This window comes from Piliocolobus tephrosceles, chromosome 13 (genome assembly GCF_002776525.5).
Source record: "Piliocolobus tephrosceles isolate RC106 chromosome 13, ASM277652v3, whole genome shotgun sequence".
NCBI classification, from domain to species: Eukaryota; Metazoa; Chordata; class Mammalia; order Primates; family Cercopithecidae; genus Piliocolobus; species Piliocolobus tephrosceles.
In genome coordinates this window covers 55,794,558-55,812,344 of record NC_045446.1, presented here as the reverse complement: position 1 = coordinate 55,812,344, position 17,787 = coordinate 55,794,558, and the positions used below count along the sequence as shown (strand labels likewise).

General features: G+C 43.1%; 1 protein-coding gene across 1 annotated transcript; it reads right to left on the bottom strand.

The window, feature by feature from the left end:
* Positions 1-621: 621 nt before the first annotated feature.
* Positions 622-17,673, bottom strand: NRIP3 (nuclear receptor interacting protein 3). The gene is made up of 7 exons (XM_023189978.2): positions 17,428-17,673; positions 5,609-5,770; positions 5,015-5,097; positions 3,165-3,304; positions 1,855-1,907; positions 1,647-1,741; positions 622-1,332 (listed from the first exon to the last, which is right to left on the bottom strand). Exons 1-7 carry the CDS (start codon positions 17,599-17,601, stop codon positions 1,317-1,319), a joined length of 723 nt encoding a protein of 240 aa, XP_023045746.2. The 5' UTR covers positions 17,602-17,673; the 3' UTR covers positions 622-1,316.
* Positions 17,674-17,787: the final 114 nt, after the last annotated feature.

Sequence of the window (17,787 nt, the reverse complement as noted above, 5' to 3'; positions counted from 1 at the left end):
CCAACCTTTGAGAGGGGTCAGGAAATACTGGGCAGTTATAAAAAGTTGTCTTTAACATTGTTGGCTCCTGCTCTGCCTCTTTCCTTGTACCAGGACAGAACTGAACATCTCAATTCCTTGCCTGAAAATGTCATTCCCTACCTCCCAGAAAGGTTTATCTAGGTAGGCCTCTCCACCAATTGATTCTATTCATTCAACTCCCTTCTGTTCTGGCCTTGCTCTTCCCCACCCCCCCACTTTCTCTACTTCTGGTTTCCAGCTACTTAAGTCCTTGGCAGACACATAACAGGATAGGCAGAAATGCTGATTGGATCTTGGGAGTAATCAACATCTGACAGTGACACTCTGATTTACTTAAGCCTTCAATTCCATCTCAGAGAGGGATTAATATTCCTCTGTCTGTGGTTCCTCCTTTCCTCCAAGAGGTTCACAATGAGAAACCATTTCATTCATCTTTGTATGCTCAGTTTTTAGGCACCAAGATGAGGGCCTAAATGTGACAGTTTGGGGCAAGGAACTTTTAGTGGGCTTGGCACACAGGAGGGAGAGCTACCCAAATCATCCTAGCATCCATCTCCAGAGCATATTCCTCGCCTACTCTGCCTTTTTTTTAAAAAAAAAAACACATTCTCACCTCTTTGCCCTCCTGTTAAAGGCTTGAATACAAATGAGGCAGCATGGGAGTCTTGGCTTGGAAATCAAGTCTGTGTTCTCGGTCCCTTCAGTCACTGACCTAATATATGAACCTAGACAATTCACTTGCCTCTCTGGACCTTTAAATGAAAGAGTTAAACTGTAATAGGTGATGTCCCTGGGCTCTTTCATGTGATCCATACTTGAGAAATCAATTAATCAATTTGAAGAAATTCTAATTCCAAGACATAGGTATCCTGGCACCTGTTTGAAACAGCTGAAAGGAGGTAAAGGTCAGGTTCCTGTTTATTATACATTTTAGCTATAGGAAAAGAAGCAAATATATCTATGGAGACACAGAACCTGGCAGCCCCTATACTTGACTAATAAAAGCAAATTCCTGGAAGCAGCAGAGAAATAGGCCACAAGTGAGACTGGCAGTGTCAAAAAAGGTCTATAAATTAAGTGATCAAAGGAGTAAAAAACAATGGCTATAACCAGACAAGATCTCTAAGCACAGACTATAGTCTAGAGAGGTCTGAATGGGAAGGAGCCCCTAGAGCTTCTATTAAATGGAAGGACTTGGTCCACAGCAAGTTGCTACGGCATTTGGTTCAAACCCAGTTTTCTCAATCTGTCAACCCGGTGTGTATGCACATGTGCAGACATGCTGCAGGCTGTAGCTATGCTTCTGAAGTGCTGAAATGAGAAATAAATATCAGAAGAAATAATGCCATATTCAGAAAAAGTTAAGCTGAAGGCAAGTAAAATTTTGCTTTCAAAGCCACTCATTTCCCTACCACTCTGTGTGACATGACCATTGCTCATTCTGATGTGTGCACTACAGAGTTTTATGGGATGGTGAACTCTGGGTGTGGGGAAGGGTAGATTTGTAGTATAACTGAAAGCCAAAGACTGGATACAACCCCACGTCCTGTCTAAGAACCACCACCGCCCTGCTCGCAGCTCATGACAAATGGATGTGACTTGATCCGACCCACTTGGGCACTCACTTGTCTTCATTCAAAGAGACTGTCTCCACAAAAGGGATTTCTTCCTTGTCTGTCTTCCCCATGACCAGCCGGTGCTTATCCAAGTTTATGATGCACTGAAAACAGGAGAATCACTGGTAACTTGTCAGTGATACCACTATGAGTTCCTGTGTAAGAGGATACCTGCCTCAGAGAGGAAGTATCAAGGGGTAAGAGGAGTCAATCTTACCTTCAGAGATTGGAGAGTCTGTAGACCAAGGGACAAGTTTTTCTCATTGTCATCTAATAAAACAAAAAGATGATTAAGATTTAGGCATTTCCACGCTTGCTTAGAAGTCAGCCTAATCACTATTAGGTGTCACCCATCCACCCAATAACATCCAATAAGCATATATTGAGCATGTGTTATTTTTATTTTTTTGTTATTTTTACTTTTTTATTTTTTGAGATGGAGTTTTGCTCTTGTTGCCCAGGCTGGAGTGCAGTGGTGCGATCTCAGTTCACTGCAACCTCTGCCTCCCGGTTCAAGCAATTCTGCCTCAGCCTCCCGAGTAGCTGGGATTACCAGCGCCCACCACCACACTCGGCTAATTTTTGTATTTTTAGTACTGACGGGGTTTCACCATGTTGGCCGGACTTCTCTCAAACTCCCGACCCCAGGTGATCCACCCACCTTGGCCTCCCAAAGTGCTGGGATTATAGGCGTGAGCCACCGCATGTAGTCAAGCATGTGTTGTATTAAGTAATTTTCCTAGATCATTAAAGTTACAAGGCAATAGAGCCAAGATGCAAACTCAGGTCTTTTTTACTCTAAAGGACAAAGGTCTTTAGACAAAGACCAGTAACTTGTAGTAGTCAAGAATAAAATGTATGAGAAGTGTGGAAAGTGGTGGGACATTATCAAGGGATTTATGGCAAAGGAGTAAGTTGCTCTGTCTCTAGTTCATGGAAAGCTCTCAGGGGACATTTTCACCTGTACATAAAAATGTGTTTTCTTGCTCCTTTTTTTTTTTTGACATGGAGTTGCACTCTTGTTGCCCAGGCTGGAGTACAGTGGTGCGATCTCTGCTCCACCTCTCGGGTCCAAGCAATTCTCCTACCTCAGCCTCCCAAGTAGCTGGGATTAAAGGCATGTGCCACCAGTCCCAGCTAATTTTGTATTTTTAGTAGTGATGGGGTTTCTCCATGTTGGTCAGGCTGGTCTTGAACTCCTAACCTCAGGTGATCTGCCCACCTTGGCCTCCCAAAGTGCTGGGATTACAGGCATGAGCCACTGTGCTCGCCTCTTGCTCCTTGAATTATTTTTTATCTGACCTCCACATTTGTTTTACTGATTGATTCTCAACATGTCTTGAATGTAGCTCAGGGCCCATCTAGTACTTTGGAGACCAAACATTGGGACAAGATCTATAGTACAGAAAAATGGGAACCATTTTGAAAAAGTCAGTATTTACAGGCATGAGATCTCATGAGGTTTTGTTGGGGGTAGGGAGGGGGTTTAAGTTAGGATCCATAGGTCCCGCCCTCAATTCTGCTTACCAACCACAGCTGCTGGGCAGTCCAGGCGGAGAGAGCCCAGTGTGATCACTAGGTGTTCAATCTGGCCCACTACTTTGAGATGCCGGGGTAGAGAAAGCTTTTCTCCTTCACGCTTGTGGGATTTGACAAGCTCCTTGAGTCTGCACCAAAAAGGAAGATACCGAAATCCCCTTGACAGAGATTCCTGATAGAATCCTGCAATGCCTACTTTCTGACCTACAACTGGAAGTCTCCAGGGATCTCCTGGGATTAATTTACTGAAAAGTGCTAGCCATCCTATATTTGTTGTTTCAGCACTTTGTCCTAAACATGCCAAGGGGATATAAAAACACTAAAAACTCATCTCCTGTTCTCAAAAACCTTACATCACTTATGTCTATTGGTGAAGACAGGGGAACTAACATATTCAGAGAATCCTATTCTGTATCCTACTGTTCCCACCATTGTGTGAGGCAATTGAGTTAACATGTCCTTTTACCGATCTGTGAGTAACAGATACCAGAGAAGTCAGGTTAATCCTAATTTTAGAAGGTGCTTTGTTCAATGTCTAATTTTCTCATTGTCCTTTCTATTTCATTCTGTCTTCATCAGTCTGTCTTAGACTATAATGTTAGTGGAGGCAAGTACTTATTTGGTAAGTGCACTGATGTTCGTATCAGCAAGGAATATCACGGAGAAAATCCTTGTTAATTTAACTTGTCTGTGCAGGGGAGGGAGGAAAGAAAAAGTACCAAGGTTTCACATGTTACGTAAGGTGATTGTAATAGCTAGCACCAGAGCTATTATGGGTTGTGGATAAATACTTAATTATGGACTTTCTGTGCCAATACTTCTGCTTTCCTCTATTTCCTCTCTTTTGATGTTATAGCCCATCCAAAAGAAAAATAATTGCAGTTTTACAGATGGTTATTAATTCCTCTGGAATCATGGCAGTCTGCTGCCTAATTATGCACCAGGACATATTAGTCTTTCTGGAACCATCATGTTGCACTATACTTTATCTTTTCACCACATAAAAAGCTCAGGGCTGGGTGCAGTGGCTCACACCTGTAATACTAGCATTTTGGGAGGCTGAAGCGGGTCAGATTGCTTGAGCCCAGGAGTTGAAGACCATCCTGGGCAACATGGCAAAACCCCCTCTCTACAAAAAATACAAAAAATTAGCCAGGCATGGTGGTGCACACCTGTAGTCCCAGTTACTCAGGAGGCTGAGGCAGGAGGATCGCTTGAGCCCAGAAGGCGGAGGTTGCAGTGAGCCGAGATTGCACCACTGCACTCCAGCCTGGGCAACAGAGTGAGGCTCCACCACACAAAACAAACAAAATAAACTACTGGCTAATCATCTTTATGATGGCGATGGCCCAGGCCCAGGCGCAGTGGCAGCTACAGTCCTATTCTCAGTTCTGATGGATGTTTCTTGGGGACAGGCAGTGCATCTTCCAGAAAGACTCTGAGTAAGCTGAGGCCCACCACATCCCTACTTTTATCCATCTAGATAGAGTATACCAACAGGACAGCTCCTTTTAATTTGCTGTCTAGTGGATCAGGGCAGGGCACACAATGAGCCAGAGGTCTCAGGCTGTCTCATTCAAGTTCAGAGGTCTTTGCTCAAAACTTAATAGGGGGAGTTAACAGAAAGCCAAAGGTTTCCATGCTCACTGATTTCTCCACTTGCCTGATAATCCACCACTCCTCCCCTCTACTAAGGACTCCAGTTCCAGCTGAGATCTGAACTCTGCATACTTCTCTTTGAGCTGCCGTAGAGATGCTCACCATCTCTAACCATAAAATAGAGTCAAGCGAAGAGTACACTCACATCTAAGTTCCACTCAGCACAAGTGGCTACTTACCCCAATCTGTCCACACAGGCCGAAGAGATGAGATTATATAGGCAGCCTGTGTCAACCAAGGCTTTCACATCCTTTCCAGCACACTGTGGGGAGGAAATGTACTGTTCAACAAGAGCCAGAGAAGCGGAAGGGAAACAAGAGCCAGAGAAGCGGAAGGGAAAGGAGATGCAGACAGCAAGCAGCAGATGTCATATGAAAGGCAGGGTTGGAGAGCATCCTTCCAATTATGGGTTATAGTGTCCCATCTTTACCCACTGCTAAGTCTGCCTTTGACTGGCTTTTGTTCCTGCTGAATCCAGGGCTGACAGAGATCCCCAAAAAAACTCTAGATGTTCTGTGCCATATAACAAATAGCTCTTAAACTTTATTTTTAATCACATACCCATTTGTAAATTTGATGAAAGCTTTGTTCCTTCTTCCCATGAAGACACACGTGCATACTAAATGTCGCATACACTTCCAGTGTTGCATGGAGTGGCCCTTTTAAAACTTACTTATGAATTCCATGAGACCCATACTCTATAAAGTCAGTGGGAGAGGGTCCCACATCCTACTTTCCAGAAAACCCTGGAAAAGGTGTTCTCAGAACATTACCTGGCAAGAAACCAAAATCATGTCATCCTCCTCAGACTTCTTTAGCCCCTCAGACTTAGCCTGATTGAGTTTGTTCGTCTTAGAGGCCCAAGGGACACGGCCACTTCGGAGCTTAGACAGGTTGGTTTCCATGAGGCGCCTCTGCAGAATATTATGGGGTTGCTTGAGGGATAGAAAGCAGAGACTTCTTAGTGACAAGCCACATCCCTCTTTCCCATTGTCCCCCAGGTACCATAAAAATAATGAAGGAGCCTCCCATAACTGAGCTCTACCTTTGTTTCTCATTTATACTTCCTTCAAGTGAGGACTTCACTGGTATTGTCAGAGCAGGTACCATAAACCAATTTGCAGTAGGCCACCCTGAATGAATGAAAATGCAAGATATGACACTGGGAAATGTGGAGAGGGCCGAAAAATATTCTAGGGCTTAAGAGAACTGAGGGCCCTTGTTATTTGGACTAACCTAGGCCTGTTACCTTTCTTCCCCTTACAAGAGCATTTCAAGGGAAAAGTGGTCTTAGTCTAGAATAAGTGATCTCTGTATCTTCCCAGGTGACAGCAAATCACTGCCCTATAGAAACGGCAGCTCATTTTCATAGGCTGAAGAAACTTAGCTAACATTGGTATTCAAAAGCTCTGCCTACTTCCGTGTCAAGTCTCACTCTCTTATCTTTCAGATGCAGCCTGCAGATACCTTAGTGGCTGGCTCTCCTGTGGGCTGGCTCTCCATGGGTGGATAGGGTGAAAAGACAGGAATTCACACTTGCTGAGCAAGCCTCTCAGCAGACACACTTTGAAACCTGACAGAACATGTAAGAATCATCGTTGCTGGCATCCTCTGGACCTCAAAACACTGGTTTCTCCTGCCCTATCTTATCATCCATTTCCCTTCCCTTCAATGGCCCAAAAGTGGAGGTATGAAGGGGGAAGACACCGACCAAGAAGCAGGAGACTTAATTAGACCTTATATGCATGCCAAGATGCCTAATGTTAAGAAGCAGAATGAGAAGTGTGAGTTTAACTCTGCACTTTGATAGAGCTTAGGAGAGTTCCTAGGGCAGATATAATCATGCTCCACTGTTCCTATTCAAAGTAGCCTCCAGAAAATTTAAGATATCTCTTGAAAAGAAATCCTTTGACTGGAGAAATCTGTATACACAAATATCTTATGCCCAGCTACAATAGCATTTAAAATCCCTCAAAGGAGAGTGTTTCACCTAAAATCCCTCAAAGGAGAGTGTTTCACCCCAAGTTTCTATCTAACATATACCAGATGACACTCTGATTCTATGGGGAAGGAAGTCACTCTTAGAAGCCCAGAGCCTAGAACCTTTCAAGGGGAGGGGCTGGCACTGGAGGTCTTCAGTATCTGCCACCTTTCAGATTCCTAAGGAAGAATGGAGTCACAGCCATGACTCATTGTAACCCTAGTGAGATGAAGAAATGGATTCCCGAAATACACTGATTCTTGGCAAAGCACATTCTAAATTGGTATCTTTGGGAAAAGTGGAGGGAGAGGCACTTGTAAAGAAAATGAGAGCTTCTTAGCTTGACAAGGAGCTGGAGGAAGTGCTAACTCTGTCAGATTTTCTGATGCAACACTGGGAGAATGCTTTGCTTCTCAAAAGAAACAAAAATGCTTCATTCAAATCTCTCTCACCAGTAAGACTGGATTTCTAGCTCAAGCCATACTAAAGCAGGGTGTTTGTTTCTGTTATATCTGTGCTTACATCTAGGACCTACTCAGATAAAACTGGACTTGTAGAAGTGAAAACTGGAAGGAGTTTCAAAGACCATCTAAACAAAGCCCTCTTACCTAAAGTTTGGGGATGTCTTCCTACATTGGTCTTGCTAAACACTGTATCTGGTTCTTAATCTTGCAAAGGAGCCTAATCATTAGTGGAGACATGAGGCAAACGAGGGAAGTTCTGAAATCATTCCGCTTGAATTCATCCCTTTTCTGTATATTCCTCTCTTTCTACTGGATTCTTCTTCCATAAGTTATAAAACATACTAAAAGTTCCTGGATATTGGGGAGAAAACTCCTCCACAAAACATCAGATCCTGCTGCCTTGACTCTACAACCTCCTTTAATCACCCTCCTTATCTGGAATGGTCTTTTTTTAAAAAGCCTAAACCATGACATCTATTTCCTGATATCCCATATTTCCTTCACTGAGATCACTTCTTATCCCATACCAATAATGACTTCTGATTTCCAAATACAGTAGACATTTTCAGCCTTAATTTTACTAGATTTTTCTAGTGAATTTGGCCCTGCTGACTGTTCCTTTACTTGTTCTTTAGTAACCAAAAAAAGGTTCTAACACATGCTCAATGTAAAATACTTAAGTATCACTGAAATATATAAAATAAAAAGCAAAGGCCAGGCACGGTGACTCACACCTGTAATCCCAACACTTTGGAAGGCCGAGGCAGGCGGATCTCTTGAGGTCAGGAGTTTGAGACCAGCCTGGCCAACATTGCAAAACCCCATCTCTACTAAAAGAAAAAATACAAAAATTGGCCAGGCATGGTGGCATGCACCTTTAATCCCAGCGACTAGAGACAGGGAGGCAGGAGAATCGCTTGAACCCAGGAGGCCGAGGTTGCAGTGAGCCTAGATCGTACCACTGCACTCCAGCCTGGTCAACAGAGCAAGACTGTATCTCAAAATAATAAATAAATGAACAAATACATAAATAAATAAAATTAAAAGCAAAAACCTCCCCAATCTCTCAAACCCTTCTCAGTCCCACTCCCGACAAATAATGACCATTAAATTTAGAAGTATATCTTTCAAAAAATATTAATACATTTATAAACATATAAAAGAATAAACATACTATAAAACTGTTCTGAAATTTTCTATTTTCATTTAATATATAAGAGGCAATTTCTGGCCGGTCACGGTGGTTCACACCTGTAATCCCAGCACTTTGGGAGGCTGAGGCAGGTGGATCACGAGGTCAGGAGATGGAGACCATCCTGGCTAACACAGTGAAACCCGTCTCTACTAAAAATACAAAAAATTAGCCAGGCGTGGTGGCAGTCGCCTGTAGTCCCAGCTACTCAGGAGGCTGAGGCAGGAGAATGGCGTGAACCCAGGTGGCAGAGCTTGCAGTGAGCCGAGATCGTGCCACTGCACTCCAGCCTGGGCAACAGAACAAGACTCCGTCTCAAAAAATAAAAGGCATTTTCTATGTCACTATACATAATTCTTTTCATTCTCTTTGATAACTAAAAAGTATTAATAATATAGTTCAGGAATAGAAAATTTACAGCCAACAAACCCATATGAACCTCAGAGATGTTTTTCTCTGGTCATTTTACTATGCCTACATATCTTAAGTAATAATATAGCTGCATATTTACCCCTGCTTCCAGTCAAAATTTCACTAAAATGACAGTAAAAGAATAAGTCCTAAACCCACAAAACAAAAAGAACAATAAAGAAGAAAAAAAAGATGTTGACAAAATTCTGGAATCTCAATAGCAGGCAGAAAAGCGCAATAATGACCTGGACTAGAGAAAGCTAAGTGCTTTATACCATTTCACTTCACAGAGAGCTGAAGCAGCAGAGGCTGCCAGTTGCTCTTTAAAATCCTTGTTCTCCTCTTCTTCATAGGAAGATACCTAGATTCTTTCCTGGCCCTCCTTGCGGTTAGGCATAGCCATATGACTGAGTTCTACAGAATAGAATGTGAGTGGAAGTGACATGCACCATTTCTATGCCTGGCCCATAAAAATCTCCTGTGCATACTTCTCCATATTCTTTTCCTCTTCCGACTGGCTGGAGTGGAGATGACCACTATGGTAACCTTCTCAGAGGCCACATGTTGAAGACAGGAGAGCTACTGTCTCTAAAGGACTATATGGAAGAGGCTGTCTTGCTGACTTTTCCACTAATACTGTTACTTAAGAAAAAATAGGCCGGGTGCGGTAGCTCACGCCTGTAATCCCAGCACTTTGGGAGGCTGAGGCGGGTGGATCACAAGGTCAGGAGATCGAGACCATCCTGGCTAACTCTCTACTAAAAATACAAAAAATTAGCCAGGTGTGGTGGCGGGCGCCTGTAGTCCCAGCTGCTCAGGAGGCTGAGGTAGGAGAATGGCGTGAACCTGGGAGGCGGAGCTTGCAGTGAGCCGAGATAGTGCCGCTGCACGCCAGCCTGGGAGACAGAGCGAGACTCCGTCTCACAAAAAAAAAGAAAATAAAAAAGAAACTATTTTGTTTGAGCTATTATATATTTGCATCTAGCTGTAAAAGCAGTTGTCTTACTGAAACTAAAAGGCTGAGGGGTTAGAGGTATCAGAACCTCTACAGTTGATGGATACAATTAGGGTTGGAAATAGACTACAGTCTTCTTCATAAGACTCTCACTTGACCCAGAGAACTGGGGAGAATGCCAAAAGTTTACTCTTCTTGTAAGAGTAAATAAAAAGACTGATTAGTTGATAGCTTGGCTAGGCTTTCAGGTTTCGAGAACAGCTGAAGGGGAGTGTGGGGTATCATACTAAGCCAGAACTGAAGGACATGAGCTTAAAGATTGAAAGGCCCCACATGGAGCCTACCATAATGAAGGATAAAAGATCCACATCAAGATTTCACATCACTGTGAATTTTTGGAATAGCATGGATGACAAAGATCCCACAAGATTCCAAAGAGAAAAAGATGATAAAAATACAAAAGATTGGGAATCAGAATAGTATAAGACTACTCAGCAGTAACAATTAAAGCTAAAAGACAATAGAATAATGCCTTCAAAAATCTGAGGCCGGGTGCAGTGGCTCATGTCTGTAATCCCAGCACTTTGGGAGGCTAAGGTGGGCAGATCACGAGGTCAGGAGTTCGAGACCAGCCTAACATGGTGAAATCCCATCTCTACTAAAAATACAAAAATTAGCCGGGCATGGTGGTAGGTGCCTGTAATTCCAGCTACTCAGGAGGCTGAGGCAGGGGAATAACTTGAACTCACTGTGGAGGTTGCAATGAGCTGAGATCGTGCCACTGCACTCCAGCCTGGGCAACAGAGGGAGACTCTGTCTCAAAAAAAAAAAAAAAAAAAAAGTAAGACTAGACAGTGATGAAAACAGTTAATTAAGAAATAGCAGTATCACCATTTACTTGGAATTTACTTGGAGATATGGAGATCCCTAACACAAGCAACAGCTTTAATTTTTTTTAAGTTTTAAATTATTTACATTAAAAAATTTTAAATAAAAATATACCCCATGTAGCAGAAAAGAGTTCAGCTACAAGAAAAGCCAACTTACAGCAGTTTAAATGGAGATTATTTTTCTCACATAACAAGAAGTCTAGAGATAGAAGCTGCTGATACTAACTCAGCAGCTTAACAACTTCAGGGCTATTGGCTCTGTAATTCTCTTGGACATTCCTTCATGGTCACAGATGAATACCCCAGCTCCAGGCATTATATCCACATTCAAGAAATGAGAAAGGAGGAAGGACTACTCTATCATCAATTGCTTTTATCAGAAAAGGAAAAGCTTTCCCAGAAGTTCCTTTGGCAGTTTTTTGCCCATATCTTCTTGGTCAGAACTCATATAGCCACTCCTAACTTTAACAGACATTGGGAGATAATTTAGCTTTTATAATCTCTATAAAGGAGTCAGGCATATAGAAAAGGGCTAAGGGCCGGGCGCAGTGGCTCAAGCCTGTAATCCTAGCACTTTGGGAGGCCGAGACGGGCGGATCACGAGGTCAGGAGATCGAGACCATCCTGGCTAACACAGTGAAACCCCGTCTCTACTAAAAAATACAAAAAATGAGCCGGGCAAGGTGGCGGGCGCCTGTAATCCCAGCTACTCAGGAGGCTGAGGCAGGAGAATGGCGTAAACCCGGGAGGCGGGGCTTGCAGTGAGCTGAGATCCGGCCACTGCACTCCAGCCTGGGCGACAGAGCGAGACTCTGTCTCAAAAAAAAAAAAAGAAAGAAAGAAAAGGGCTAAGAATGGGTGATGATTTAGCCAACTAACAGTGTCTGCCACATGCAAAAACTAAAGCATGTGCACACACACACAATGTAACTTAGGCAGGTCTAATACCAGGTTATCTTATAACCAGCTTAGCATCTACTTTCTTAGGTCTGCCCTAGTTTCTACATTTTAAAACAGCAAATCCTTGACAGACAAGTTTGTGGTATAAACATACCTTAACTATTTACTAATGGGCATTTAGATTATTTCCATATGTTTGCCATCGGAAACAATGCTGCAATAAACTCAACATTTTATTTATCCTGAAATGTTCCTCCACTGGCCTCTAAAACCACCTGTTTATTCTGTTCCTGTCTCTTTCACTGGTTCCTTTGCCTGTGTTCATTTCTTAAATATTAGTGTTCCTCATTGCTCTATCTTTGGTCCTTTGTCACTCCACATATACTGCCAGGGCAATTTTATCTGTTTTCATTGCATAAATTACTACCTTTATGATGATGACTCTATCTCATGTCCAGATGTCACCTCAATTCTAGACCCATAGATTCAACTACCTTTTTGAACTTCTCTACTTAAACATTCCACAGGCACTTCGAATGTAACTTATCCCACTGGTATTTTCTATAAAACTTGCACATTCTCCCTTATTCCCTATCTCAGTGAGTGAAATTCTGCCTCCTCTTATTTTCTTCTTCATTTACTGTTACTGCGAAGCCCAAGCAATCTCCTAACATTACTTTCATGGTCCTCTTCCCCTACAGTGATTCTCTTGCTAGTTGAATCAAAGAAAAATCCTCGATTTAGCATTCAAGACCTTCCACTACCACTCATCCTCCTTCCCAATCTCATCTTTTAAATTATTACTCCAAGAAAGCTTTCTGCTTTCAGCAAATTACCACTTGTCACATATTACCTTGGGTGAATCACTAATCTCTATGAGCATTACTTTTCTCTAAACCTTACTCTCTTGATCAGTAATAAAAGAGGTTTGAGCTCCAAAGTCTTGTTCAGTTTTAACATGTTGGGTTAATTCCTTTCCAACAACCTTGGTAAGTGGCACCACCATACATCCATTCTTGATTTTTTCATTTCCTGACCTCCCATCAAAAGTGCTATTGTACTCTGAAACATACCTGGAATTGATCTGCTTCTCCCCATCTTTACTACCTCCAATCTAATCCAAACCACTGTAATTTCTTATCTGTACTGCAACAACCTCTTAACTTGCATTCTGCCTCTTCTTTTACCCTTCTCCAGTCCATTCTTTGCATGGAAACCAGAGTAAACTTTTTAAAACATAAGTCAGATAACACAGTACTTTACTCAAAACCCTTCGATGGTATCTCATTGTTCTTCGGAAAAAACCCAAACTTTTTATCCTTCTCTATACAGCTCTGTACCAACTGGTCCTTGCCTCTCCTTCCATATACAAACCACTCTCCCTTTATTCATTCAGATTCAACACCATCCACACTCACTTCCTTGCTCAAAATTCCTCTCCCATTCCAATCCCTTTGCACCGGCTGTCCCCTCTGCCTGAAGTTCTTCCCCTAACATTTCTAATAGTTAGGTCCCTCTTATCTTCCAGGTCTCTGTTCAAATGTCATTTCCTCACAGATACCTTCCCTGACCATACAACTTAAAGTAGGTAGGTCACCTCTTTAGTTACTAACAAATCTCACTATTTCTTTCATAGCAATTATAAATACATAATTATTTTGTGTATTTACTTGTTTATATTTCACCCCTGCCCTACTAGCATGTTAACTGCACAAGGGCAGGGACCGTGACTGTCTTGATTTCAGCTATATCCTCAGCTCTTGACATGGTACTGAAAGAAATCTCTACCCCTTCTTTCTTCAAAAAGCCTTTCTTTTTTTCTGAGATGGAGTCTCACTCTGTCTCCCAGGCTGAAGTACAGTGGCACAATCTTGGCTCACTGAAATCTCCGCCTCCTGGGTTCAAGCAATTCTCTCACCTCAGCCTCCTGAGTAGCTGGGACTACAGGCGTGCACCACCACACCCAGCTAATTTTTGCCTTTTTAGTACAGATGAGGTTTCACCATGTTGGCCAGGCTGGTCTCGAACTCCTGACCTCAGGTGATCCACTTACCTTGGCCTCCCAAAGTGCTGGGATTACAGGTGTGGGCCATCAGACCCAGCCAAAAAGCCTTTCTTGATTAATATCATTGAATTCTTTCTTTCAGAATCCCTTCAATATTTGTATGTTAAAGAGTTTGTACTACTTGTATCCCCAGTCTGACTGTTTTATAAATGTGGTTAAGTGGTTCTCATTCGTTTATTGACATATTGGCTTTCCAAGGGCTGTCCTGTTTTTCAAGATACATAGTACTGACCAGGTACACTGGCTCATGCCTATAATCCCAGCACTTTGGGAGGCTGAGGCAGGACTGCTTGAGGCCAGGAGTTTGAGACCAACCTAGTAACACAGTAAAATTGTGTCTCTACCAAAATAAATAAATAAATAAATAAAAATTTAATGTGGTGATATGGATGGCTAATCTATAGGGCACACCACACAGACCTGCTCCAATAGACAGATTCTGTTCAGGTATTTTATGGTAAGTTTGCTTTACTGTGTTCAACCATCTTTTCCCCAGCCTCATTTCTAATTCTAGTCAGTTTTGAAAAAGCATTTAGCTCTGATCAGAAGCAATCATATGTAGGAAAGAAAAACTCTATTGCCAGACAAGTAAGAATACAGCCTAATGCATACAGGTAAGTATAATATCATTTAGGAAAGATAGCACTTTATCACATAACATGACTGTTTTTAAAAATTAAAAAGTCCTTAGCACAATGAGAAAAACTTTAATGAACCTGGTAGCTAAAACAACATAAATTACAACAGGCAAATTTATAAGAATGGAGATGTTTTTCTCCAGCTTGAGTTTAAAAAAAAAAAAAATCAGGGCTGGGTGTGGTAGCTCATGTTTGTGATCCCAGCACTTTGGGAGGCTAAAGTGGGCAGATCACTTGAGACCAGGAGTTCAAGACCAGCCTGTGCAATATGGCAAAATCCCATCTCTACAAAAAATACAAAAGTTAGACTGGTGTTGTGGTGTGCACCTGTAATCCTAGCTACTCAGGAGTTTGAGACGGGAGGATCTCTTTAGCCTGTGAGGTCGAGGCTACAGTAAGATGTGACTGCAGCTGCATTCCAGCCTGGGCAATAAAGTGCGAACCTGTCTCTTAAAAAAAAATCAAATATAATATTACTCACTCATATCTCTGGTTTTAGTTCTTAATCTAATACAGAATGAACAATACAAGATAAAAGGATAAAAGCAAAAGGGCCAGACAAAAATATAATTTCCACAGAAGACTTTCTATCAGCCAACTCCATATACACAGAAATAGGCAAAGGCACTTTCCTGGGGCCAAGACAACATGACCCCCTTCGATTTCCTATGATTGCCTTCTGCCAGTCCTTAAAGGGCTGGCAGGCTGATCAAGCAGTGAACATTACAGAAACAGCAGAGTAAGAGGTAGATAATTCAGAAATCCCAGCAGTATAATTTAAATATCGGTTACTAGTATGAGGAAAAACAACCTACAACCTTCACAAACCCAAAAGTCAATTACAACTAATTTTTCCTCTTATCTCCCTCTGATGCTATCCTCTCCCTTTTCTTGGACCCCTTCTGTCGAGATTATACTATAAACTACTTCAGGTAAGAACCATTCAATTAATTTTAGCATCCTCCAAATTTCCCTTGCAGTGAGACAAAATTGAGTCAACATTAGTCTATCCCAGATATATTTATAAAGTAAAACAATAATACTGTACTTCTAAGGTCACTTCTAAGATTGTACTGAGGCTGCAACAACAGTTCCAAGAATTTAAGCATGCTGCCTCACCCCAGTGCTTGCGGCTCTCCTAGCCCTACCTCAGTCTGCCTCGGTTTCTGTAATCTGGCTGTTCTGTGCAATCACTTGTATACTGTAGGTGTGAAAACAGTGAGACAGGGAAATCAACTCCATGACGGTGGGGCACAGAAAGCATGAACCATGATTCAGAGCCTCACAGTCAACTGCCATGTGTATGTGTCATAATCAAGGCAATATCCTGCTTCTTGAGGCTCCTTCCTCTTTGCAGCCTGCTGCCTGTGCTCTACGCTATCAGCCCTTCGTGACTCAACTGAGACAGACTGGAGTCAGAAAAGTGGATGGAATTCTTACGCAGCATGAAGTAGTATAAGAAATCCTAGGCAGAAGGAAGCTAAGGTAGCTCTCAGGGCTAGGAAACTCCTTGACAACCAGGGACAACCAAATCCAGCATTTAAAAATTCCATATTTTAATTCTTCTCTTAATATAATACATCCTTCTTTATTGACTGATGAGCATTCTAGGAACTAGGATAGGATTATTTGGCCTGAAGGAAAGAATATTTCTCGAACCTGATTTGTTAAATTAATCCAGATTGCTTTAAAGTAAAAGAAGGGAAAAGAAAGTTACCTCTTTTGCAGGAGCACATTTCAATCACTCATCACTCTGGGTTAGCATAAATCAGGGAAACTATCCTGTGGCTTGTGCAAAAAGCAAAGCAAAACGAAAAAACACAACTTTCAAAAAACAGAGCAAGATAACTGAAGTAGACAAACCCTGCACAGAAGCAACTAATGGCAGGGAGGAGAATAATTATACTGGTACCTGTGTGTCATTAGAGCTGTTAAATTAAAAAAAAAAAAAAAAAAAGGAAATGGATGCAGAAGCTCTGCCCTCCTGGGGCCAGAAATGGCAATTTCAATGAATTAGAACTAACAACCACATCCAGAATTAAACATTTCAAAAGCTTAAAATAAAAAATACTAGAAAAATTATGCAGAGCACCTATTTCATTTGTTAAAAGACGTTTAATTAGTGTTTCATACATTGCCACCCAAATGAACAAAGTGATTGTGAAATTCAAGAAAATAATCAAACTACAAGAAAACTCCAGATAAAACTACAAAGTTAAACATAAACTTGGCCCAGGACCACTACAGAGGCTGAGGGATGACAGATACAGTTCTTTATATTGGTCACCCTTTCATTCTATAGAAAGAGGACAGTACCATTTTTGACCCCAGGGCCCCGGTCCTGGGGTGCTTCTACTTAATGCCAAGAAAAACCGTGCTAGAAAAAAAGACTGCAACCACCCCAGCCCCAAATGCACACATTAGCTGGTCGGTAAGATGGAGCAGCCTGGCTTCCTCCCTCTACCCACTCTTTGGGGACGGGGCTGGAAGAGAAGAGAATGATGAAGAGATGTTGGAGGTTCAGGAAACCTTCACATTCGACCCCTTTTCTCTCTCCCCACTCAGGATGGAAGGTCAAAGGTACATAGGACCAAAACTAGAGAAGTGGATTTTGCACAGGGGGACAATGGATTCAACAAAAATCCTCTGGATCTGGCAACTGTCAAAAAAAATCCCTTTCCACTTCTTTCCCCCTCACACGAAGCCATTAGGAATCACCTCTGTCTGGGTCATAGAACCAGCCACACAGCGTAGGAGGCACAAGCCCCATGAACAAAATTCGGTATTAAGAATAAGGGGAGAGAAAGAAGACCCGAGGGCAAGAGGGCAGGGCAGGACCTCTTCCTTCTTCTGGAGAGGAGACATCCAGGGAGGAGGTACAGCCGAGGGGAGGGCGAGCTAGAAAAGCTAGGACGGAATCCCCACCGAAACCGCAGCAGGGGTGCTGGAAGGGGAGGAATCCGCGACGCAGCGACCGCGAGCCAAGGGCAGCTGCGGGCCGGGCCGTGACTCAGTGAAAGCCGCAACGGCCGGGCCTCGGAAGACCGCGGGCGCGAAGCCGCCGGGGTCGGGGCAAGAACGGCGGCGGGGGCTCACCGTGTCCTTGGACGAGCCCAGCTTCTTGAGGCCGTCCAGGGGCAGCAGGTCGGCGGAGTCCTTGTGGATGAACTGCACTGCCTGCTTCATCCGGCGCTGCTGTCGCAGCGACGCTGCCTCCCGCATGTCGGTCTCCTTGCGGCCGCCCTCAGTGAGGAGCCCTGAGTAAAACATCCTTGAGGCGCCGGCGGCCCGGTCGCCCGCGGCTCCCCAGCAGCCTCAGCCTCGAGCTCGAGCTCCTGCAGCGCCGCAAGGGCCCAGCACCGCGCCTTTTATAGCCGAGTGTGACGTCGCGTGGAGCAGCCAGTGCGCGCGCGGGGGGCGGGGCCGGCACAGAGTCCACGCCCCGCGCGGCTCCCT

Excerpts from the sequence above, each read along its gene's own strand:
- NRIP3 (XM_023189978.2), bottom strand. The coding sequence starts at position 17,601 with ATGTTTTACTCAGGGCTCCTCACTGAGGGCGGCCGCAAGGAGACCGAC. Across the intron at positions 5,771-17,427 it reads TGGGCTCGTCCAAGGACACG|CAACCCCATAATATTCTGCA; the intron begins GTGAGCCCCCGC and ends CTATCCCTCAAG. Across the intron at positions 1,742-1,854 it reads AGACTCTCCAATCTCTGAAG|TGCATCATAAACTTGGATAA; the intron begins GTAAGATTGACT and ends TCCTGTTTTCAG.